General features: G+C 34.4%; 1 protein-coding gene across 2 annotated transcripts in view; it reads right to left on the minus strand.

Moving 5' to 3' along the window:
- Positions 1-6,585: 6,585 nt before the first annotated feature.
- MS3_00009503 (uncharacterized protein) overlaps positions 6,586-27,846 on the minus strand; it is a 31,413-nt gene continuing 10,152 nt past the window's right edge. The window contains exons 1-9 of one of the 2 annotated variants that reach the window (XM_051217887.1): positions 27,271-27,513; positions 26,216-26,476; positions 25,580-25,685; positions 21,959-22,095; positions 17,402-18,583; positions 13,550-13,690; positions 12,083-12,210; positions 10,213-11,153; positions 6,586-8,303 (exon numbers count right to left, since the gene is read on the minus strand). In XM_051217887.1, the coding sequence (XP_051064317.1) occupies positions 18,500-18,583; positions 21,959-22,095; positions 25,580-25,685; positions 26,216-26,476; positions 27,271-27,390 (708 nt within the window). In that variant the 5' untranslated portion in view covers positions 27,391-27,513 and the 3' untranslated portion in view covers positions 6,586-8,303; positions 10,213-11,153; positions 12,083-12,210; positions 13,550-13,690; positions 17,402-18,499. Of the gene's footprint in view, positions 8,304-10,212; positions 11,154-12,082; positions 12,211-13,549; positions 13,691-17,401; positions 18,584-21,958; positions 22,096-25,579; positions 25,686-26,215; positions 26,477-27,270; positions 27,514-27,846 lie in introns of those variants that run through there. The other variant, XM_051217886.1, reaches the window with a different exon arrangement.

The following is a 27,846-nucleotide window of genomic DNA, read 5'->3' on the forward strand; positions in this document are numbered from 1 at the left end:
TAGATATTTAGCTCTCCACTATTATGATGCAGGTTCAAAGTCCGTCTCCCTCTATTTCAATTTACTCATTTGGTTAACTTAACTGGACCTCACACTATAGATGTAACTATCATTTAACCTAGGTTTGATTAATGTGATAACAAGACACTTGTTTAGTAAGTCTTAATGTTAATATGCGCTGATCAGCTTAGAAGTCTCAGCAGCAGGGAAATTCTAACTTCTGGCAAAAATTGAGATGGTGTAATAAGAAGACGAAGATTATCTTACTGCACTATCGAAATTTATCAAAGGGACAAAATGTCTCAAAGTTCTTAAAAGAAAAAGTGTAGCAAAAAATTCTTTTTCTTGGTTCATAAAAATTTAATTCACAAACTGGTGCTTTACGACGGTTATTTTTATTATATTATTTTAACTACTTAATTTATTGTTAGTATATATGTATATATATATGATAATTAACAGGTCAAAATCATAACAGTAGAAATACTCGAGTTTACATGGAATTCATATGAAAAGACATTCAATATTTTCTTTGTTGATCTAGTAACGCTGATCGTCTGAAAACAGATCAGCTACCGAATTCAGATGTTAAGTTACACTGAGAATATAATCTCCTGAAGTTTACCGAGTTAATAACTTGGTTTTCACCTCACTTGTTATTTTACTTGTATCTTCCCATTGTTATTTAGGACTACAATTGATCAGTCTCATGTTGGCATATGTGCATCCCGTGCGAATTGCCTCAATATAGCCTTAAGTTACAAGCTTTGATTTTCACTTCTTCAAAAGACTAACTTTTATCTTCTTGAATATGTTGATTCTGGATGATTAGATTCTCATATATTTACTTTATCAGATCATGATAATACGAAGATATGTTGAAATAAAATACTTAAAGTTGATCTAAACTCGAAACAAATTGCATGACATATTGATAAATAAACAAATAATGTAACTCAGATAATAGAATTCGATTGGCTAATGCCGGTCATAGTTACCCGAAAAGTAAAACTATACTATACAGACGACCTTAGTTGATTTTAAAGATAGGCATGAGATTAAACATTCAAAAATATCCAATCAAAAATGTAGCTTTCATGTAAGAGGTCTATCGAAAATATGATAAGATCACTGAGGTTTAAGAGTTTTAACAACATTAATGAACTAAGTAAGTTGGCAAACATATCACTGTAATCCAGCTAGATCTTGACAAGAACTTAATGAATTTCACGTTGATTTAGTTTTACATTTTAAAAACATGAGCCACTGCTAAAATTTAGAGCATAGAAGACATTCTTTATTACATGTAGTCCCAACGAGTTATAACTTGTGGCCTTGTGCCCTAATTATATAAAACGTAATGATACCTCCAATTAGAGAACAGTGATTTATCGACCGAACCAATGACGCATAAACTCGTACAAGCAGTCTAGAGTCTCTATCTATTCTTCTTCCCTCGTAGCCATGCCTGTTGAGTCCAGAACACCAATCTCAGCCTCTGTGGTATGAATAATCTATTTCAAACATACTGGGTTAGTGTACAAAACAAACAGACCACATCAAACCACAGAATAGAAAGCAACATTTGTACAAGATCTAGCCAAATGTGGTTGTGAATGCGCGAGATAGTAATTAATAGATTGAGCATAATTCAAGAACGGTAAATCGTCTAATAATAGTCTATGGATCAAAATGAAGCTTATAATAAGAGGAGCATGAATATGCATAGTTTAGCGAATTGACAAATATACAATAAAAATAAATGTATAGTATTGTTCCCTAAATAGATTCGAATAGTTACCATTCATAATTCTTGTCTGGATATAACAGAGACATCATCTTTCAGGCTTTGCCCTCATAAATGAATCAACATTTGTTTCATAGATTATTAATAATAAAAAACAAATAATCAGGTTTCATTTTATATTACTTAATGGATTCAAGAAAATTATTATTATTGTTATTACTATTGTGAAATATGCGGATGATCTCACTGTATGCATGCCTATCTCTTCCTCTTTACATCCCATAGAAATGAATGAGTTTTTGTCTCGCATTGATTGTTGGTCTGTTGGTAATGATCTTATACTTAATCCGTCTAAATGTCAAGCTGTTAACTTTAGCATGAGACATGAATGGAATCTAAACATCATTTTGAGATCCCATAATGCTTGTGCCATTTGAGGCTCTTTGATAAACACTGTGTCGAGGGTCAATTATCTTGGTGTTATATTTTCCTCTGATCTCTCTTGGTCTTCTCACGTTTTATTGTTATCGAAGAAGGTTTTCCGTCTGACTTACTACATAAAGAGATTGCATGCTCTTGGGATTACTCGTCATTTACTCTTACAATTTGTCAATTCTTGCATATTACCTATTATTCTTTACTGCTCTCCATTATTCTTTCCCGGGCTTTTGAAAAACAACTTTGCTGTATTGCGGAGAGTGCTGAAGGCAGTTAACAAGATGTGTGGTGAATCTTTCGAGATCATAATTAATATGGTTGTGGATAGACATCTAAAGTCATGCAAACTCCTGGTAGGTGTTATTTTATCAGATACTAGCCATCCCCTTCACTCTTATCGTTCTCCTTGTATATCTTCTTCTGGTAGAACTAGACGTAATTACATTAAAATCCATGTACGCAAGCAAAAGTATAAAAGTTCTATAATACCTTACCTAGCAAACATACTCTGTGACGAATAGGTTATTAGAGTTAACCTAGTCAATAACCTGCATTCTTAACATGTATCTAATTTGAAAAGTTGTACAGTTTTTCGGGGTTTTTCTAACCTTTTTTTGTCTTTGTTTCTGTTTTTTGTGTGTGAAAGTAACTTGTTGAAATACCCTGTGGTGAGAATTTCTATATTGTACCCGAAATATAATATTGAATAAAGCCATTAATAATAATAATATTATTATTACTAATATATACTTATAAAGTATTTATATGAAGTGAATTATTGTTAATTGAATCATTTTTCCTGGTTAGCGTTTTGTTAGCGAGTTAATTTTCTACGGGATAGGGTCGCTAACCCCATACCCAACCCTCTTTCTTTACCCGGGCTTGGGACTGGCAGTAGCCTTAGAGGGACTCCAGGCGGAATCCTCAAAGATAAAGGAAAACCAAAGAACACATTACGCCGAGAAATAGAGACAGACATGAGAAGAACGAACAAGAATTGGATAGAACTAAAAAAGAAGGATCAAGACAAAGTGAGTTGGAGAATGGTGGTACATACTTACCTACGCCTGTTACTCCCAGGAGAGCATAGGCCACCGACTACCATTCTCCAACTCACTTTGTCTTGATCCTTCCTTTCTATTTCTATCCAATTCTTGTTCATTCTTCTCATGTCTGTCTCAATTTCTCGGCGTAATGTGTTCTTTGGTCTTCCTCTTTTCCTTTGGCCTTGAGGATTCCATGTGAGGGCTTGTCTTGTGACGCAGTTGGGTGCTTTCCTCAATGTGTTTCCTATCCACTTCCAGTGCTTCTTCCTCCACTGGGATCTGGTTTGTTCCCTCTCACAGTAGGTTGTTGCTGATAGTGTCTGACCAACGGATCCGAAGTATTTTGCGTAGACAGCTGTTAATAAACACTTGTATCTTCTGGATGATGGCTTTCGTAGTTCTCCAAGTTTCTGTCACATACAGTAAAACTGCCTTGGGTATTTGTAGTGTTAACAATTGATTACATGTCTGCTTTATTCTAAGAGTCATACGCTTTCACTTAATATATGAATTACAGCTATATTCTATTTTATCCCATAATTAGTCTAATTTAAGCATGATTTTTGTAATCCATTTCCTAGTTTGGATATAATTTTATTTTCTTGGTTTGTTGCGAGTTACTGTTCTTTCAGTCATGTATTTATTCATGTATCTTTTTCGGATTAGTGGATTGAAGAACTGATAAGTCTTTTGATTGAACGCTAGATTTAGTTCAAGCTCTTCTAGTAACCCTCAGGCTAAATTTATAAAGCGATTTAAACACGAGAGAAAAGGCGCGAAATATGGGCGGAACGCTTTACCCCAAGGTTCCGTTTATGCACACAGTATCTAGGATATTTATAATACCTTAGATGACATTGGGCTTACGGAAATTTTTGGAATGCTACCAAACATAGTAGCAGTATAGGTAATCATCTAATCAGAAACGCGACATGTGACTTTTCACTTTCTAGATGTTTATGGCAAAACTTCTATTGAATGCTGATTGGATAAGATGTTTCTCTGAGTTTCCAGGGCCACTTTCGGAGGAATTTTTTGGATCGCCTCACAACAGGAACAAGGTTTTAGCTTCTATATCCGCTTCAAATTGGCTAAGTCATAGGGCCATTGTAGGATAATTTTATTTCTACCCTTAAAGCCATTCAATCACAAGTCGAAATAATGAGTTACAAGTTTCAAGGTTGTACTGAGTAATCTAGCACATCAAAGTCGTAAACTAGTTTAAATCAACTCTCCCTCTCTCTACATATTAAGCATAAACTAGTGAACCGACAAATAAACCTAGATGTTCAGTTTCCTTATTAAAGGTAAACTTTAATTGTTCTGGCAGTTCAGGGGTTATCTACACAGAATAATAGAAAATATTCGTAAAAGTATACTACGCTGACGACCTTGAGCGGCTTATCAGACAATCAGGAAATACAGTACATAGTTATTAAACGATAAAATGCAATAAAAAGGCAGTGGAATAACGGTTTTCATGCAATCAATTATGCCCTATTTATTAAGTTATTCATTATACTGAAGGAAAAGGATTAGGTTCATATATTAGGAGTTTCAGCATGTTTTGATGAGTTTTCTTTTTTACTTCTTTTATATCATCATATGATTTCACGTAGCAGTTATTTACATTTAATCTTTTCATATTCTATGGTTATTTTCATAGAATATTCACTAATCAACAAAGTGATCGGAATTCTTTCATAAGGTCATAGATCTTACCACAATTACATTCTACCAAATACATAATTTTTAAGTGTTTAAGATGCGCTTAATAAATTTATGGAAAAAGATATTACATACTATGACAATAAGTTACGATTCTTTACAATAACACGTTTTTTAGATCTGTACTGTAGTAGAGTTGCCTTTGAGCTTTGTGCATTTTCTCAAAGTTCATTGACCAGACAAACGGTGAATCTAATTGGTTCAACTATCAAGGTTAAAGAAAATTAGCAAGTAACAAAACAGATTTCAAAGGAGCTAGAAAAGGATGGCTATTATGTTTCTGATGATGGTTATTCAGCCATATTGATATATTTAATGGTTAACGCCACTGATTGATCTGCATCAAACAATAGCTGAAAACCTAGACGCACTAGATAGTTGTTTCGTCGAGTATGTGATGACTCAGAATTGCACAACCATCACCAAATCACAAAACAATCAAAACAATGACCTTCGATCTTATGCACAAATGCTTACTGCGAAACCACTCAGTTGGAATACAATGATTTATTCGTCAAACTCCAATCAATTCGTAATGTTATACAACAATCTTCCAATGTATTTGGTGGGTAACTGATTTACAATCGACATGTTTGAACTTCATTGACCACAACCTTACTCTTGACCTCCTGAATTAACTCTTGAAGTTAGTCACTAACACGCACATTATTGCTAATTATCTAATTGTTATTTTGGAGATTTTCCGAATTTCACAGTTAACAATACGAAAATGCCTCTCTCTCTCTCTCCTTATATACATGACCCAGACATAGAAACTTTGTCGGTGACCTTGGCTTAGTGATGAATTCATAACACTCATCTCTTCTCATACAACCACAATACAATATTTAATCGAGGTCATGAACCCATCAATGTTAGACCACCATTGATAACCCGAGAGCACTGGACGACCGTTTCGTCCTAGTATGGGACTCGGCAGGAGTGAGTATCAACGATTCGCATTCTCATACGAATGCTTAACCTCAAGATCACTGAACCAGTGTCTAACGGTGGTAATAGCTTTTAATTTTGTTGATTTGTGTTAATAGTGACATATATCTTATGATGGGTATTAAAATTTATAAAATGATTAGATAGTCTGAGTCATATTAGTGAGTGCAGATTTCATCGTTAAGGCCCACATGATTGCTATGGCGAATCTCTGCACATGTTGAGTTACATGAACCAGAATCAGTCAAAATGGAGTAAATTCGGTCAATTTTTGTCTTCTCGTAGACTCGGAGTTTCAACATTATTTTATACCTTTCGATTCCCTAGATAATTTTCTCTTGGTAAACTTATACCCTTCATGCCTAATGTTTATATTACTATAATTGAAACTTCTATTATTTTTTCTACCCCTCTGGTATTTGTTTTGATTTCATGTTGCCGTGGTGATATGTTATGAAAACTTGGACTGATATGCATGTCCTGTATTCATTCAGAAATTGATTTTGGTTTAATTTTACTGATTGCGTGTACGTATTTTCCTTAATTCTCAATGTGCAAATTTTTGATTTTGGTAGTGTTGCGTGCTCTGAACTGGATGCTCTGACGGTAAAGTTTTTGACGTCGCTCTAAAGGCTATAAACAGCGCTTACTTTAAATGGAAGTAAAAATTGTAATTATTTCACATAAAATCAAGTTTTCAGCTGAGCATCTCTGCGAGTTTTATTTTCTTTATGTGTTCTTGTGATCCCGTCAGCTATTTTATTCACTCGAGTTCTGATATTTACCGAATGAACTGATAAATTGGATATATGTCATTGTATCTGTTGATTGCAAATTAACTTGAATTTCATGCTTCTGGAAATAGTCTGATATACCTAGAATTTTCTCATCTCGACATTTTCTCAACCAAATTTTTGTTCGTAGATGTCCGTGTGCATTGACACAATTGACAGCACATAGAATCATTCCAGTCCTAGACAATGTTAGTGTATACGTGATTTAATGGCTACTCGTAGCTACCAGTTGACTATTTACTATAAGAGGGTTATGGAGATTCTTGAATTTTAAAACTTAACATACTGGAATGATCCTTGTAAAATAGTCACTAAAAACTAGGATGCACTGACAGTTGTTTCGTCTGAATATGGGGATTCTCAGTAGTGTGCATTCACCACCTCACCACAGTGGATCGGACCCAGGACCTTATGTCCCGTGCGTAACCGCTTAACCTCTACACCACTGAGCCAGTATAAATGGTTTACATTTTTACCAGGAATCAACTCGTAATATCGTGCGATGAAACAGTTGTCTAATTCTTTTTGAATTTTAATCATTGCTTGACAAAGATCAGTCCGTATTATTAACTGTGAAATTCGGAAAATCTCCAAAATAACAATTAGATAATTAGCAATAATGTGCGTGTTAGTGACTAACTTCAAGAGTTAATTCAGGAGGTCAAGAGTAAGGTTGTGGTCAATGAAGTTCAAACATGTCGATTGTAAATCAGTTACCCACCAAATACATTGGAAGATTGTTGTATAACATTACGAATTGATTGGAGTTTGACGAATAAATCATTGTATTCCAACTGAGTGGTTTCGCAGTAAGCATTTGTGCATAAGATCGAAGGTCATTGTTTTGATTGTTTTGTGATTTGGTGATGGTTGTGCAATTCTGAGTCATCACATACTCGACGAAACAACTATGTAGTACTTCTATGTTTTCAAAGGCTGTTTAATAAAGATCAATCCAGGATGTTAATAACGAAAATACTAATTGATTAGTTTAAAAATGCATTTTGTTGTTAAGATAATGTTTAATAAACAATAAATAGTATAAAATGAACTGGAGAACAAAAGATAATAATGAAAATGTTACTGATAATTATTGCATACATTTAAGTAGTATGCTAATTGATATGAGTTATTTGTTGGTTAGATTGTTTTTATTAAGCAAGATCGTATGTAATGTCAACTGTTAAGAACAGCTTGTATCATGCAATTATATTTGATAATCACATGGTCATAGTAATAATAATAATAATAATAATAATTTCATATAAATACCTGTACGAAAGATACATTAAGTAAAAAAAACAACATCGGAAACAAATATACTTTTACTTGAACAAATAAGAACGTAATAAATACCTAGAGAAAACTAATCAATTGATGAATTGCATGAACTTATGCGAAATGGACTATTGACCGGATGATTTTTTCTGTTCAGTATTGTTATTATTATCATGACATTTTGATTTGATTGCATCCAACACTTTCATAGCAGCATCTGTAATACGTGTCCCAGGACCGAATATACAAGAAACCCCATTTTCATAAAGGAAATCATAATCTTGAGGTGGAATAACTCCGCCAGCAACAACAACAACATTTCTATATGACAGAATAAATAGGTAAATAAATAGATAAATAGACAGAAAAGAGGTTAGGCGTTTGATCACAAAACTAAAGGTCCTGAGTTTGAGTCCCGCATGAGGAACCGTGTGTATGCACTTCTGAGTTCCATACTAGGAAGAAACGGCCGTCTGGTGCTTTCAAGTTTTTAATGGTCTTACACTGATCGATTCATGATCTCAGTAAAAAGCCAAAAAATGTTACAACAAATCCACAGTTTTAATGGCAAGATAGTTATCTGTTTACTAGTGAGGAGTTCCGCGCTAGGACAAGGTATGATTGGCAATCAGTTAAAAAGATCAATATAAGTGATTAAATTGAAGTCCTTAGAACTAACGACGGGGAGATTTAACTCTTTACGACTTAATTGTAATTCATCTCCGTTCCACAATTCAGTGGCTATCTGGAAACACTAGTTAATTGGATAAAGTTTTGGTTTTTGAAGCAAAAGACATTGAGTTCTCTTGTTGAAGTTAAAATCAACACTAGGATACAGGTATGTCAAACTAATGAGTCCTAAAAAGGACGAAACGTATGTCCTGTATTTTGCTGTTGGCCACTATCCAACTCTGTCCGTAGAAGTTATATTCTCTGTTTAGTTTTTCATGACTATTAAAACTGTCAGTTGAATTCATATGATCGACATCTAGTCAATTTCCTCTGTGCTACTGTTGATTGTGGCAATTCGAGTTATTTGTATATTTGTATCAGGTCTCATCTTGTTTATGAGTAACTGATAGTTATGATACTTTAATGTGATTCAGTCATTTAACCTACTGAAGAAATATCTCTTATTCACTAAATGTTTTGGTATAACACATTCAGTAAGCAAAATGAAACAGAGATTCGGCTGAAATTTATATATTCTAGTTCACTTGTTTAATAACTGAGATCGACAAATTGGTAGCTGCATGTGAAAACTTTTCGCACTATCAAAACTCTGCTTAGTTCTGACGTATATTAACATTCCTAAAATCCGTCCTACGGACAGCAAGCATTAGAAATATCTTTCTTCAGTGCTCAGAACGTTTTAAATGATAATGGAGAATTACTTTTTGTCACGTTGATAAATACTCAATTCTCCCTATATATAACAGGTAAATCAACACTATCTATAAATCGGAACCTAAAGACTTAGTTCCGAAACTAATCGGACAAGGCCTTCTAAACTTTTGTCTAAAATCCACTCATATATATGGCTACAGAGTATTTTTTTTGAATTATGTTTGATGCTGACTGGTGGTGGGAAACTCAAATTCTGAACATTCCAAAAACTTACCGTTAATATCTAACCCTAATCAAAGACAATATAGTAACTTTTAAGTCTCTCTTTGAGTTATGACAAGGATTTTAGAAAACAGATCTTTCCATGTGAACAAATGTATGTTTCTATAGCATTTTTAATTTACAGATAAGAAATAACGTGTAGAAGACTTATATCAATTCATTAATTATGTGAAATCTGTTCATACTTTGTAATGCTACTGTTTTCTTTCTTCTAATAAACTATTCATTAACAAAAGCTATTTTCTGATTGCCTAAGGAACTGGCTCAGAATCTGTGTAGGTTGTTTTAATCTTGTTCGCATAGTTTCATCTTATCACTTCAGTTATAAGACAGAATATATATATAAAGCCTATCACTATAGAATTAACGGGAAAATTGATTTTAGTTAAGTAAACAAATATTGTTGTTAAGACAAGATGAATACGTGAAAATGATGAATTTTAGAAGCGCAAATGTACTAGCTGGGTATATGTTGGGTTTTCCTAAACTATGGTGCGCTGCATAAAATCAAGTAAGTTTTCAGACAGATATAGAGATTACGTAGTCATTTTTAGAATACAATTCTCTCACTCAAAATGCAAATTTGAGCTTAAACATTTACCTCGATCAGCACCCGCTTTAATGATAGAATGTGAAGTAGTTGTGTGCATCGAACACTTCACTTATCTTCAAAGTCTCATCATTCATGATGGTCTGGTGTCTGATCAAATCTAGACGCTGATTCACAAAGATCGATTGACTTTTATCTACTGGAATCACTTGTTGCATGGACGACAGATCCGTCTTCCAATCAAACGACCAATTTACCATGCAGCATTTCACTCCATCCTATTTCATGTGTGTGAAACATGTTCGTTAAGAATAGAGGATATTCATAGTTTACTGGTATTCGACCACAGGTGTTTTCGAAGCACGTCTCGTGTATTTTGAGATCACTGAGTAAGGGATGGTTGGGTTGGGGTTAGGATACTAGATAAGTATGATAGTACGATTGATGAGGTAGTAAATCTTTATCAAATGGTAATGTTTGGGCATGTGTTAAGTATCCGCAACCACTGACTACTTTGACGGGCGTTAGTATCTGGTGTAAGAGTAGGTTTGAATAAAGTAAGGTATAGTCAAATCAAAACATGACACCTCTCCATGAAGTCATTGACAATCAAAATGAGCCGTGTTAACAGGTGTAGACCATCATTTAGTTGAGGTCCACATGGTTATCGCAATCAATGGTTAGAGTCTTTGAATGTTATCAAAATCCAATTTTTGTCTTCAATACCAACGTCAAGGCAGTTCTACTGTATGGAGCTGAAACTTGGAGAACTACAACAACCACCATCAAGAAGGTACAAGTATTTATAAATGGTTGTCTACGCAAGATATTCAACATCCATTGGCCGGATACTATCAGCAACAGCCTTCTGTGGGAGAGAACAAACCAACTTCCAGCTGAAGAAGAAATTAGGAAAAGACGATGGAAATGGATAGGACATACATGACGCAAATCATCAAACTGCATCACGAGGCAAGCGCTAATTTGGAATCCTGAAGGGAAGCGGAAAAGAGGAAGGCCAAAGAACACATCACATCGGGAAATATAAGCAGACGTGAAAAAAATGAAAAACAACTGGAAAGATCTGGAAAGGATTGCCCAGGACAGGGTTAGATGAAGAATGGTGGTGAGCGACCTATGCTCCTTCACGAGAAGTAACAGGCGTAAGTAAGTCCAGATTCTGAGCTTATCGACTGCTCAACGCTTTTTTCATTTCGTGAGTTTATATTTCCTTCTCAATGTCTAATCTCTTCTATCGCCACTGATACTATTACTACTACCACTACTATGGGATTTGGCGTGACAAGTTCTTCTCGCTTTGCGAATGTAGTATGATAACTTGAATCGATGTGCATATTCACCAGGTTCTACGTTACATATAAGTGACTGACTAATTATTCTTGTGTTCTAATTAAAGTTTGGGAACAGATGAATAATGCATAGTCCAATAAACATTAGGACATCAGGTGGTTTACTGAGTTGAAACATCTGTATCATTGGTTCAAGAAAAAAGACTAATGTAATTACTAAGATAATTCAAGGTTGTTTACCTTCTTGAATAATTGTTGGTTCTTTCTAGTAATGATAATAAAAGCTACAATTTCTTTAATTCATATTGTTCGTATAATGTTTGATATTTGTCACTTTCAATTCATTAATTTTTTTCTGTCCTAAGATGATCATTTTTGGTTACCATAACTACGAATATTTTTCAATACTGTTTACGTTCACTGTTATTATTTTTTGGATTCTATAGTCATTGATTTACTGTTAAAGAATTGTGTTTTATTATATAAGAATAGCTTCGATCATTTATTAATACCAATGACCATAGACTGAATCGAATTTAAATCACAAGATACAACAGTTATAATAATTAAGTGAGGACAAAAAGAAAAGGCATCTAATTTCTTCAACTTACTGTCCTCCAAGTTTTCGTAATTCTTTAATTAATTCTGGAATTAATGTTTTATGACTAGCTGCTAATGAACTAACACCGACAACGTGTACATCAGCATCAATTGCTTGTTGAGCAGCTTCTATTGGAGTCTATGGGGAATATAAATTAATCGATTAGTAAATAAAATGAATTAAGCGATAAATGTAATAAGATTTCCTCTAAACTTGAACGATAATATGAATTCATTGTATTCTATTGGTTCTTTTAAATTAACCACAATCTTTCATAATCTAATATTACTTGCTAACTAACGCCTGTTACCCTTGGTGAAGGAGCATAGTCCAACCACCAGCATTCTCCATACAACTCTGTCTTGGGAAAATCTTTCCAGTTGCTATTCATCCTTTTCATGTCTGCTTCCAATTGCCGATATAGTGTGTTCATCGACATTCTTGTTTTCCGTTTACTTTTAGGATTTCAAGTTAGGGCGTACCTCGTGATGCAGTTTGATGATTTCGGCAATGTATGTGCCATCCACTTCCAACGTCTTTTCCTGATTTCCTCTTCATTTCGAAACCGATCTGTTCTCTCCCACAGAAGGCTATTCCTGATAGCATCCAACCAACGGATATTGAGTATCTTGCGTAGACAACTATTTACAAATACTTGTACCATTTTGATGATAGTTGTGGGAGTTCTCCATGTTTCAGCTCTCTACAGTACAAATGTCTTGACTATCGTATTGAAGATTCTGAATTTGATATTGGTTAACAGACAGTTGTTTTGAGTTCCATATGTTCTTCAATTGTATGAATGTTGCTTTTGCTTTGCCGATCCTCGAATTCACGTTTGCATCGGATCCTCCACGTTCATCGATGATGCTACCCAGATACGTGAAAGTTTCCACCATTTCGAGAGTTTCTCCATCAAGAGGGATTAGGATGGTGGTTTCTGTATTGTATTTGAAGATCTTGCTTTTACCCTTGTGTATGTTGAGGTCTACTGATGCAGAGGTTGCTGCCACACTGGTTATATTCAGCTGCCTTTGTTAGTGCATATGAGATAGCCAAAAATAATGACTCTGAATAACTGAAATTGTAAGATTTTCTCAGTGACGTCAGATGGTGCTTAGCAGTGGAATACAATAGACGCATATCGACTTGTCAGCAAAATATACTTTTGTCCCAGTGTTGATATCCAGAATGAGACTCGGCCCTTGTTAGTACTTTTCGTTCCAAACGCCAATGGGTTATCCATTGGGTGATAAATCAACAGTGGAGTACAAACATATCCAGCTGATGAGTCCTAGGTAGCACGAAACGCACATCCAGGATTCTTCTGGTAGAGGTTATCCAGGTTTGATAAAGACTCGTGATTGTCTAACTAAGATCAGTACTTGATGTAAACTTTGAAATTCAAGAATCTTGACAACATACGATAATATAGAAATATATTTGTCATATATTTTTTATTAGAAAATCTACTTACCGAGAATAATGAACCGACATCAACATCAAAGCCTAAATCAGAGAATCCAGTAGCAATTACTTTGCCACCACGATCATGTCCATCTTGACCAAGTTTTGCTATAAGGATGCGTGGTCGACGTCCTTCAGCATGTGCAAATGTCTACATTAAAAAAGAGAATTAATTTGAAAAGACAATCAGAAAAGAAATCAAACAGGTTAGTATTAATCAACAGAAGTACAAAACATGTTCCGGTTTAATAACTTTTCTAAGAATATCATTAAAAAGACATTAAAACAGAAAGCCCTGCTTTCAAAAGATAAAGAATTCGAATAATATATCATGTATTGGCACTATAATGTCATCTGATCGCTATGGAAGAATACAAGAACCTCTAAATATTCGAAAACTGTGCAGAATTAAAGCAATACTACGAAACGCTCTAATTAGAACTAAAGATAAGATACAGTTTACTTCCACACAGAATTATGTATATGGATTAAGTTATGTCGACTGTGATGTTTTTTCTATATTGAAGTATCTTCTCGTGAAATCTCAGTTGGTGCCAAGGAACATCTAATCTGCTCAAAAAGATCTAATAATCTTATAAAACTTGAGAATCCTCAAAGTAAACCCAAATTATATCAGTACATGCTATATTCAACAACTAACAAACTAACAAAAGGTCAATTCCTGACGTTTTCATATCATGTTAAATTCTATTGTGCTCAATAGAAAAGAAGACATAACTATCCATCAAACTCGAACTATTTACCCGAATAACCACATATTTAATTTTATCCACATTTTACATCACTAACAAAGATATAAATATTCAAATTACCTCTTCCATACTACATAGATTACACTTTTTCTTAAAACTAAAATGAATACACACGATCATATCACATATAGAGTGATCTTGATAAAAGTAAGATGTCATGAATATGAGATCAGATCTTTTGTATTTGATTGTACTAAATATTCTGTTTTACTAATCTAATTTGATTATTCTCTGAAGAAGAGACGTACACTACTCATTTGCATACTACATATTTGTATATATTAATTTATTATAAAAAACATTGACTAGTTTTTCATTAATACAGTTTGAACGAAGTATTCATCAAATAATTTAACTATTAAGTGTATTAACAGTGTATTGAGGGCTTTAATTTTTCATGATTCTTTGCTTGTAAATTATATGAAGCATATTTATTGTGCAAGATGAAATATGAGTATATTTTATGAATTGCAGTAGGCAAGAAAATATAGTAATAATATATAATGAGTAAGCCATTATTGCAAATAATTTAATACTTTGCAATGTAAAAAAGGTATTTGTGTAGTATTTATAGATTGTTCTGTGATATGTTTTTTTTGAATGTATCTCGTTTATTTAAGCACACAAACACCGGTACAAAGAGGCAAAAAATACGTATAAGTTACATAAATCGAATGATTTGTGTACGGGTTGGACGCTCAAACCGAAGCAGGTAGTTTTCTTGGGGGGACACACGCAGAGCCTTTGACCTAGAGTTCTAATCCATAAAACAGTGGAGCAACGTATGGAAATGCATTCCCATGGTAGACGGTGACCAACAATAGGTCCGTACGCCATTTCTTCCCAAAGTATCCTGGAGCCCGTGTGCAGAGTCGGTTTGGAATCAGGGTTTTCCAATTCTTCTGGGTGGATCCTCCATATCCATCAACCTGGTTACAGTGCCGGACATTCGCCTTTCATCCTTTCAATTTCGTAAACACCCCCCGCCGTGAGTAGGAATTTCCCGACAGTAACTGTAAACGCGTGGTCATGTGAGAGCATTTCGGGAGGGAGAGATGAGTCTCCCTACCCTCGGCCGTACCGGGGCATTTGGTGGTATCTTATTTATCAAGGGACAACATTTCTACAATCGCAAAGCATATGGAACCCAGAAATACTGTCAGCCAACATTAAAGTCAGAATCTTCAATACGAACATCAAGACAGTTCCACTGTACGAAGCTGAAACTTCGAGAACTACCACAACCATCATCAAAAATGTACAAGTATTTATAAACCATTGTTTTCGAATGATACTCAATGCCCGTTGACCAGATACCATCAGAAACAGCTTTCTGTGGGAGAGAACAAATCGGCTTCCAACTGAAAGGGAAATTAGGAAAATACACTGGAGGTGGATAGGACATACATTGAGGAAATCACCAGACTGTATCACGAGACAAGTTTTAACTTGGGATCCTGGAGCGAAAGGGAAAGAGGAAGACCAAGGGACAGATCGTGTTGGGAATCGGAAACAGACATGAAAGTGATGAATAGCAACTGGAAAGATTTTCCCAAGACAGAGTTGTATGGAGAATGCTGGTGGTTGGCCTATGCTCATCCACGAAGGGTAACAGGTGTTAGTTAATACGCAAGTGATCTTATTTGTCAAGTACATATTTATGCACTAAGTGCTTTGAGTTAAGTCGTTTGCGTGTCAGACATCATCAATGTTCAGTATCGCGCAAATATGCATTAGTACAAGTTACCGTGTCACATTGGCTTGACCACATAAAATTAACAGGGTAAAAATTAAAGGAGTCAGAATAATTGTAGCAGCAGTGGTAATAAGGCAGACTAAACAGTGGCAATATGATTCTATAAAACATAATGGAAAGCTATGTAATTAGGAATACTGTGATTCAAAATCTAGGGGAAAATATAGAGTGCGTACATCTAAGTTAGTGTGGTCGATTCTGAGATATATCACCTAATGTATTTAACCATTGGTTACGATAACTGAGAAAAATTCCAATAAAATAGTCTACACCTACCAACACGGCTCAGTTTAACAGTAAATAGCTGTATGGACTGATGCCAAAGTTTGGTTTGATAAACCCTGTCTTTCAACTCGCTCTTACATCGATAAGCAACACATGCCGAGATCGGTGTTTTGTTAGGGATAAGTAATACATATCCTAACCACCTTCCATGATTACTGAAGAGTTTTGACTTAGTTCACAGTTCATAAAAAATTATTTTCACTATAAGTTATTTACATCCTACAACAAGTTATGAATTACCACACTCCGTTCAAAACATTTGAAATTCCTCAAATAAATCAGAATTAGGACAAATCAACATTGAAGTGTCCGCATTGATTGAGAATATGCTAAATCAATACCATATTACAACAATGAAACTTAAGGCGGATCAGTTTACTGAGTGATTTAGCTCCTAATCTGTTGAAAATCCAATTTTTTAAAATCCACACTAGATAATGAAATCAGTCAAGTGAATCGTAATGGAATCAAAACAACTGTCTTATTATAATCACTTTCCTATGATATCCCTTCATCAATACACAGTCTGTGTGCTGAGCACTAACTATGAGGTCTGAAAGTCTCGGGTTCGACTTCAGGTAAGGTCATGGACACGCACTGCTGATAAGTGTCATCCTAGGGTGAAACAACTATTCATGATTCAGTGGTTGTCTAATCAATATGAATCCGTGATGTGAACTACAGAAAAAAACACCAACCTATTATTGATCACAATTAGATTGTAGGGAAAGTAGTTTCTGAAAAGTAGGAACCACGTAATCCTTCAATAATATCCACAGGTTTGGATGATTATAACGTCAGGAAATGGTATCATCGAAGAATTAACTATCCTTTATAGGTTTATTTAATTTTAATAGAATACTCTTTGATAAACAAATAGAATACTACTCGCATAAGTACCGATTTTTCAATAATTAAAAACCGAGAGAAAGAAAGGACAAAAGCATACTTAATAACATAAAAAGTAAGATAAACAAAACAATTCTATATTGTACCAAAAAGATAATATTGAATAAAGCCATTAATAATAATAATAACTCTCTCTTACATCGACAGCATTGATAACTTGCTTCCATTCCTCATCTGCACTAAATTGACTTTTGTATGCACCTGAAACAATATGACCAGTGGCTTGATGACGACCAAATACTTTAACCATTGCATCAGTTATCTCACCAAGGGTACAACGTGCTCGAGCAGCTTCAATGCATAATGCTAATAGATTTTGACTACGATCATCACTTGAACAGGCATCAGTGATTGCTTCTAAGCATAAATCAGCCTAATAGAGTAGGTACGCATGCGTGTGAATGTGTAGATGAAATAAAACATAAAAATAACGTTAAAGAATATCACTATCAAAAACAAAAATAAATTTTACTTTATTTTCTTGACTAATTTCACTGGTATATAGTCGTGTAGTTGGCTATGAGCCATACTGAAAATATGACGGCTGGTAAGAAATACTACCTAGTGACTCAAATCAAAGTAGATTGAGAGAAGTTCGGTACTATGACTTAGTCGAACAGTCTAGCCTTCGACCAAGACCCCATGAAAAACAATCATTAGTGATACATTACAACGCTCCGGCTACTACAGTTTGCTCAAGTGGGTTGAACCATTAGCCTTGATTTAAAAAGAAACAGGTGAGACTCAGAACTTGGTTATTATCATTGTTGAGTTTCATACGGTTAAATTTTTTATCACACTTTGTCACTATCAAAAGTAATCTTCAGCATAGGAATATGCAGATTGTTGAATTTCATTGAATCGATCAACATTAGACCACCATTAAAAAACTCAAAGCACTGGATGGTGGTTTCGCCCTACCATGAGACTCCTTAGAAGTGAACATCCACGATTCCGCACGCGTGAACCGAACCCAGGACCTTCGACTCCGCGCTGACACTTAACTCCTAAACCACTGAGCCGACATCCATTAGTGTATATATTCTTAACTTAATTCACACTACGACATTGTCCAGCCATCTTCCATTGTCTTTGTAATAACATAGTTGGCTGGGTTTATTTATTCAAGTTTCATGGCATAAAAATATTTTGGTTAAAAAATTAATTCTAAAAAATGGAGTGAAGAAACTAGTGTACCATACTGGTCAGAATATATAAGTTGAGGATTCAAAACAATTTAGAAAAAACTAAATACTAAGAGGTTTAGAAGAGGGGGTGAAATCAAAATCATTTCAAACTTACCTGAGAACAAGATAAAACTCTATGAATTAAAATAATAAATAAAATGAATAGTTTGCAGAATAAATTTGTGGGCAAGTTACAAAATAAGAGATTGATGAGACGATATACATATGTACAATAAGATATAACTAACAACGAAGTTGAAGGACACGTTGTATTCCTGTAATTGACTTTGAGCCACGTTTGACTTTTGACTAGAATTTTCTCTTTAAATGTAACCTTACAAGTGATCAGTCATAAGTTTATGGGTTGATCAATCAGTGTAAATATCGCAGTCCTAAAGGAGGTCAAGCGCGGCTTCAATACAACAATTGTATAGTATAAAACTATGACGCGAGCTCGAATCTGATAGGGAGTATTAGACACCTTAGGATTACAAGTATCCTTTGTTGATGAGTGGCAATTAGTACTAAATCTAGACTCAGGGTTTTCTGCTGACTATCTTCAACCATCTAACATTACAACATAATGCATGCCATGTCAAGTCACTAAGACTAGTGACTGTATTGTAACTCAATCGTCGAAATTCATTTAACATTAACGACTAGACAAACATGATATTAGATGTGTTGTATAAATAGGTGTTCGGTTAGTTAAGTCAAATGACAGTACGAAAAATGAGTATAAACAGGAAAAGGATATATTAAATACCGGAGAAATATAAAGTATTATGAATAAGATTTAATGTAAGTAAATCACTACACACTTTGCTATAGTTATTAGGTTATTTATGAACATCAGGCACAATGTTATTAAATTTAGAATATTAGAAAAAAATAAGTGGATAACATCTTCTTCTTCAAACGTAAATAAGTTATCAAAACTACTTCTGTTAAAAAAATTTATAAGCTGTTACAAAATTAACACTCTATCTAGTGAGTATCAATCAGTCAAATGTAGAGTAAAACCACATACGTATGTATACCGGTTCAAGTTGAGGAACTGAGAAGCCTGGAATCTGAGAAAGATTTAGGGTGAATACACCAATATCATTCCAAACGATTTTGAATCATATCATTCAAAGTCTCTAATCACTGGTTAAGGCCTGTCCATAGCCTCCTTCAAACTTACTCTTACACTAAACAACATCGTCCGTTGAGGTTATCGGTGGTTGGGAATAGGCAACACATGTCCCGACAATACCATTTGATAAAGATTTACTACCTCATCATTCATGCTACCATACTTATCTAGTATCCTATCCTCAACCCAACCACCCCTTACTCAGTGATCTCAAAATATACGAAACATGTATCGAAAAAACCTGTGGTCGAATACCAGTAAACTATGAATATCCTCTATTCTTAACGAACATGTTTCATACACATGAAATAGGATGGAGTGAAATGCTGCATGGTAAATTGGTCGTTTGATTGGAAGACGGATCTGTCGTCCATGCAACTAGTGATTCCAGTAGATAAAAGTCAATCGATCTTTGTGAATCAGTGTCTAGATTTGATCAGACACCAGACCATCATGTGTGATGAGACTCTGAAGATAAGTGAAGTGTTCGATGCACACAACTACTTCACATTCTATCATTAAAGCGGGTGCTGATCGAGGTAAATGTTTAAGCTCAAATTCTCATTTTGGGTGAGAGAATCGCATCCCAAATATGCTTGTATTGTTGCTTAAGATAGTCAAAAGACTGCATTCTGTCAATGTTGTCACAAAACAGAACTATATCAACAACATATCCTAAGTGAATAAGTGAATCTCCTGGAGAATCACTCCCTGAAAATTCTGTTGGTGAGAGCGTTACCTATTAAAGGATGTCTGTGAAAATGTTAAATAAAGATAAGGAGAGTGGACAAACTTAATGATTACCACTTAAGGTAACCAATTCTGGTGAATGTTCAATATACGTTCTAAATCGACCAGTAATATTCGATTAGAGAGCCTGTACAACGTTAATGTACTTTTTGGTACATTTTTCAGTGACAGACACTGCTACAGAACCTTGTGATCAACACAGTCGAACGTCGCCCTAAGGTCAAGGAAAACAATTATTGTCGGACTTCGAAAAGTATGCTTGTGTTACATGAGCTGTTGCAGTGTGTTTATTGTTATGATGGGCAGTGTCCGAAATCTGACACTGCTACGCACTAACGCCCCAAATGTCTACTCGAGCGAGAAAACAATAATGGACGAAAAAGTATTTTGGGCAACCGAAGTAAACACACAAATTCTCATTTTTATATATACATCTCTACCCCTTAAAAAATCAATCTATTTCTTAGCCAATGATATGTATTTGTCCATCAAGTCACTTCAAACTGTCGTCGGTTGACCTTCTCATTTGGCTTCTTTTGATTGGCTCACCAAATCAAATATCTGATATGTGCATACACGTCAAGGTCTAAAAACAGACTGTTATTCACAGGTTTTTTCTTCACGAGCTCTAGTTGTACGTCGAAGTATTATTGAAACTAATATTTTAGACATTACATTCGTCAAACTGATTCCTCTATGATTATCATATGAAGATTTTTGTGCTTTCTTATAAACTGGAACGATCAGCTATCGAAACCAGTAAGATGAGATTAATACATTAGGCCCTGTTGCTCTCCCTCGCTTTACATTGTCGGTAGCTTTTACAGTTTCACAAAGAGGTGGAAGACTTACATCAATTTGCTATCCAGATTGCTTGAAGATAGTGGGTAACTGAAGTGTTGTTGAAGACCAGTCAAACTGTTCCCTAAAGGGTTCTGGCCATCGGTATGGAAATTTTGAACTGAGATTTAACCGTTCATTCAGAACCTGACATATAAGCGCACCCTTTCAAATAACTACACCACACATCGACCATAGCTGTAATCTTGACGTAATGGTTGGGCTTGGATATAGTTATGACTCAATTGAAATATATTGACTGGAATACTCATTTCTTTAGGTCCTAACATAACACTCAGGTCGACTTGAAAGAGGATTCGAAGAAGAAATCATACTATGAACTGTTCAGAGTTGTAATACCAGTATGTGGTTTACTTAAAAAAATAGAGCATGTTGCGATGCTGCTACCTCAAAAGGGAAGAAAGAGGTTACGAAATGTCAACCATGAAAATAGCACATCTCACATTGGCCCATGGATTTCTTTCACAAGTGGTAACGTCCAAAAAGTACATAGCTAGCAAATCTAAAGCTACTCACACAAAGGTCTCGTATGACCAGTATCAAGCAGTTGTCCTATAAGCCAAAAGATTACGCTCCCAGATCGTCAAGACCATCCCTAACTCAGTTTTCTGTTTCAGATGCTTTAAGAAGAATCGATCTATAGCGTGGAAACCAGGAAGTAGAAACTATTTACAAACTTTTAACAGGAGTTGAAGTTAAATGTGGTTAATGACAGACAGTGTTGAAAGAGTTTGAAATCTTAAACAACTGTTTAACTTACTTTCGATTGATCACGTTCAGCGCGAACTTTTTTAAGTTTTGCAATTTGGGATTCACGAACTTTAGTATTGTCTACTACGAGTACATCTACACGTTCTTCTTTCTCCAATCTATATTTATTTACACCAACAATAACCTCTGTGATGATTAGAAGAAAGAAAGGTCGAAAATATGCAAAATATGGTTACTATTCGCAATACTGAAATATGATATAAAACAGGATGAAGGAATTATCGAACCAATAAATCTTATCAGTACAGAGGTTTGTAGAGATTGCGGAATGCCATCGATATTACGAATCGATTTAATTTAGACAACCATTGAAAACTAGGAAGCATTGGAAAGCTGTTTTGGACTCTACAGCAGTATCCAACCACCACCCAATCGAAAATTGAACTCGCGACCTATGGTCTCACAATGAGCACTTCACCTTCAGGCCACTGATACGGGGCTCAAACCTGGGACGTAATAGCTGAAGGCTGAATTCTCTAAACCCAGAGCCACTACTCCACACGGCTATTAGAGGACATCACTAAAAAGAAATGAGCTGTAACAAATTCGACAAAACTATTTCTAATGATATATTATGATATTAATCGACAATTTCTCTGTAGAGTAAATCACTGAATATACAGTAAAACACAGAAGTGAACCAATTGTTTTTCCAAAAAACGAAATTTAACCTTGTAGTTGTTTATCTTTTTATTACTTATATAGATCAATAAATTGAACCAATATCAATATAGCTGTCTCTATTATTGATTACTGGTTGAAAGACTGTTTTGTTTTTGTCCACTAAACAATTACAATTTGGAATTTATTTGTTCATATGAATTAACATCAAATAATAAATAACTAAAGTTCATTATTGTATACCCTAAAAATAGTTTCATTTTGATAATGTCCTATAAATCATCTCCAAATTATATACATTTAAATGAAACGGTTTATTAGAACCCTGTAGAATCAATTTAATTGTATAAAATTTACTTTATAAATTATTTGTGACAACCACTAGAAATATTAATTCCTATTAGTCCATACAGCTCCTTTTATACTCATTAGTCAGTCAGAACAGCAAAACACCAAGAAGATTAACCCTCTACTACTATATTGTCGTCTCGAGTCGAAAACTCATAAGATTACACAACGATTACATGACTATAACGCATCATTAAAAAAAACACAACAATTTATACATAACTAGGTCATATGTGATATAAAACTGAGCAATAGGCGTATAATTAATTGAAACCGCTTATATATACATATCAACAGTTAGTAAGCGAAACGAAGGCTTACAATTATAACAACATAAAAATATAATAAACCAAATACTGAATAAATGTGTAGTAAAAATATTCATATTAATTCTCCATAGACTAGTTTTAAAAGTTCTACTTCTCCAACAGATTGATGATCTTCATCCATCTTAACTTCCAGCTAGCCCCATCTACTATAATTTAAATGGCTATGTTACAGCTATACTACAAATAAATCGAATGATTCAAAGACAAGTACAAAAATTCGTACTTCACAAATAATTTGAATTATGATGTAAGATTATTAAAGTGTGATGTATAGGTGCTAGTTTGCATAATTCTACCTCATCTTTTCATTTATTTGTCAGTTGTCAAAATATTCCTCCACATAAGATCTTTTTCCAGACTATGTTCTGAGGTTAAAAGAGCAAAAAGCAGAAAAGATTTAAAAAAAGAGATGGAGAGAAAGAAGGTATGAAATATTTTTCTGAGAACAAACTGACTTCAATTGTATATGAGATGTTGAATAAATTCGTATACATTCTTGAACTAAGCCCACTTTCATATCGATTACTAATCATAACGTGATATCAAATAGTCAGATATAAGGTTTTACATAAGAATTTACTTCAGCCATAACCGAAGAGAATTCAAAACTTGAAGAGAACAAGTATACATGTCTAGACAAACTGATAAACAAACACTGAATACATTACTGTTCAGTATTCGACTGAATGTTCAAGTAAACGCAAAATAAGACAGTAGTATTGGTAGGTCATAAAAATAATGTATATACATTAATAACCGTCCCGAGTTTAACAAAATGTATGAGGAATATAAAATGAGGTTACTAATAAAATAAAAAGCAAGAAATAATTGTACGTGTCATAAGTATATGATGAATTCGCTCATTTCTTCTCTAGCAAATCGATAATAATAATAATATTGCTGTGTGAATATAATATGTAATAAAGGGGGGGTATCAAAGTAATTACGATAGACGAATTGGGAATGATGGATGTAAAGATTAAGATAGAAGTAATAAAAAAAGAGAGGGTAAGATGTTTGTAATATTTAGTTTAGGTATCCGGTGATCCAGTCGTGGGCCAAGGTAAACATAGAGGCTGGATATACTTTTTCTGGATACATAAATTTGGTTTTCTGGAGTTGATCCAGAGCAATCGTAATCTAGCTCCATGAGGTAGCTATTTTGGAACTTAATATAAAACAGAGAAAGCTTCCTCTATTTTGATATGATGTTCAGTATCTACCAAGTGAGAAAGAATGGTTCTGTTAATCGATTTAGTAACTCCTTTTCCCAACCATGCTGGTACATGTTTACGAACACGCAAGGATAAAGTCCTCACCGGATAATGGTGTACGGTGGCGCAACTTCGTGGATCGGTTGAAGTTAGACATTAACACTGTTGGATGCCGGCTCAGTGGTCTAGTTGGTTAAGCGTCTGGCGCGAGACTCATAGGTCCTGGGTTAGAACCTCGCGGGGTGCGGGATCGTGGATGCACACTGCTGAGGAGTCGCATACTAGGATGAAACGGCCGTCCAGTGCTTCCAGGTTTTCCATGGTGGTCTAGCATCAATTGACTCATGATTTCAATCAGCGAAATTTCTAAAATCTCCACAAAACTCCTCATAATTTTCATTTTTGTTATAATACTATTCTGCTTATTGTGACTGGACACTTTACTTCAAATCATTCTGACGTTTCTAATTTGCGTATAATACAATTTTGAAGTATATATATCGTAACAGATGCAGACGTTCACCATTTTTAATATAACATTGTCAAATTGATTAACACTTGCCTTATTTTGGCCTTAGTAAAATATCATAATTATGGACTTATAACTGTAGAGCCTGATGATGAAGTTATTGAAAACAATTGTTCGATCAAATATTCTTCATTTTTGAATAGTCTATGAGGAATTTTAAACTGCGATTCATTTTCCTTTATACCTTAAGTTTGAAAATACTCTTATGGTTTTTACTCTATGGACTTATTCTTTTTTTCTCAAATGATATTGACTATATTTGATTAGTTTCTACTACTACTGATTTTGTTATTAGTTCTAATACTGTTGGACTTGTGTTGATATAATGTGACAACTTGAACCGATACAAATATGTCCAAGGTTCTATGCTACTTATGACTGAATAAGTAACTTGTATATAACAGGTATAGGTTCGTCAATAATACATACACATATAAATACAGTCGTTCAGAAGTTCCCTCTTTTAAAACATGAATTTGAGATTTAAAAGAAATGATCTTATATGAAAAACGGATTAGTTAGGATTACATTAGTCATTATAGAAATAATAAATAAAAATAAGTAATAACCTTGACAGGAATCGATAGCCGCTTGTCGTTTAGCTGCACACTCTTCAATACGTAATTTTGGAATACCGGATTCAATAGCTTTAGCCATTCCACCCATATGTTCAATCTATGAAGAAGTAAAAATGTAAAATTAACATTCGGTAATGACTAAGATAATAATAATCGGTTGATTGTTGTTGGGAACATGTCATCGTCTAACTACACTCAGTTCGTGATGTAAATTATGGAATCCAACAGTCTCCACAAATCCTTAGAGTAATAAATGACAATAATTATACTATTAATAAAGATAAGTTTTCAGTGATAATTTCCCATGGTGCTAACAAAACGCCACGACCAGTGGATTTCAGCCACATCGAATGTAAAACATTAATCCACCAGTGAAATTAGAAGATGGTTGTGATATATCACTGATACTGTATCAGTGGTCAGAAGATGAAGAACTCAAGTCTAAATCTCAAAGTTTTGGATTCGATCGCCAGTGGGATCACGTTGAGGAAACCCACACTGGGACAGAATAACTGTCTGATATTTCCTGGTTTCCAATGAGTGCCTAACTAGAGTAAGCTCATGATGTAAATGGCAAAAAGGTTAGTATTAAAAAACTTTTCTAAGAAAATTAATTAGAAAAATCACTTCTTCAATTTCTTTTAAAGCAGCTGCTTCTAATTCTGCTGTCAACTTTTCCATCATAAATGAACCAGCCCATGGATCAGCAACTTTAGTAATCATTGTTTCCTCTTGAATAATAATTTGTGTATTACGAGCAATACGTGCAGAAAATTTTGTTGGCAGTCCAAGTGCTTCATCAAATGAATTTGTATGCAATGATTGACATCCACCGAATACAGCAGCCATTGCTTCGATAGTAGTACGAATAATATTATTGTACGGATCCTAAAAATATAAAAGAAATAATGAAAAAAACATGGAAAAGAAAGAAAATATTCATGTAAAAATACCACACTCATTTTGACGGTCATAATCAACGCATAGCCTGTAATATATATAGATTAGTTCAAGATCACACATCACATAGGGATGGCGAGATGAAATTAACACAATGATTAGCAAAAGAGTCGGTATAATATAGTATAAATGATAATAGAATAGATCAAACATTGAGAAAGTGGTTCAAGGACACAGAATGAGAAGGTATGTATGGAGAAATTCTGGAACTGAAAATCTAAGTTAAAATAAAAGTGAATACATCTGACACTTTGTGACTAATTCTGAGTCATGTCACTTAAAGTATCTAGCCATCGATTCATCATATTGTGAGTTCCATAACCGGATAGTCTGTCTGTACCTACATGGGTCAATCTAACACTCAAGGTTCTCAAGGAATGACGCTTTGTCTTGATTCAGTGGCCACGCTACTAAATTTTAGAAATATTTACATAAATCTTCAAGTTTTATTAGTTAGTTTTAAGGCTGATGGACAATATAAATCCTAAAAACTATCATCATTGAAACAATAGGCAAAATCAGTCTGACTGCTGATCAGTATCAAGACGATGTCGAATGTATTATCACCTGTGCTTGTTCTTTCTACTTAAACGTAGCCTCTATCCGTTAATTCCAGTACTACGGCATTGTTCCTGTAACATAATTTGCATATCATACTGATGAATACCGCACCTCCACCTAAATCTCGAGACGAAAACAATGACAACAATAAAAAAACTGACCTGTTCTGTTAATGACCATCCAGAGGTTTGACAATGAGCACGAAGTAGCAAAGATTTAGGTGATTCCGCTTGAAATTTCTCCTTTATTAATTTCGCCCAAACTCGTCGTGCGGCTCTCATTTTAGCAATCTCCTAAAATATTACGTGTGATATTTTTCAGCCCATAAAATATATCAGAAAGGGTAGGTAGTTAGGGAAAGAAAGAAAGGAAATTCATTACAGGAATAGTTATATGGACAAAATATATGATAAACTACCAAGAGAATTAAAATGTATTAAAATTACTATTTTGAACTTCTGATGATGATAATAATAATAGGAATTAAGATTTAACTCCACATTACTCCAATTTTACGTGTATTTTCACCTTCTTCGTGTTATAAACTAAAGTTTAATTTCATCTGAACAAAAAATACAAAAATCTTGTTGTCATACATTATGTATTTAACTACTGAAAAACTTCATAGTTTGCCTTTTGGAGAAATAGAAGCCAATTACATTGGAATTCACACGTGGAATATATTCTGCGATGGGAAAAAACTCTCATAGGAGCGGAACCGATTGAAAACGTTTGTA

This window comes from Schistosoma haematobium, chromosome 7 (genome assembly GCF_000699445.3).
Source record: "Schistosoma haematobium chromosome 7, whole genome shotgun sequence".
NCBI lineage: Eukaryota > Metazoa > Platyhelminthes > Trematoda > Strigeidida > Schistosomatidae > Schistosoma > Schistosoma haematobium.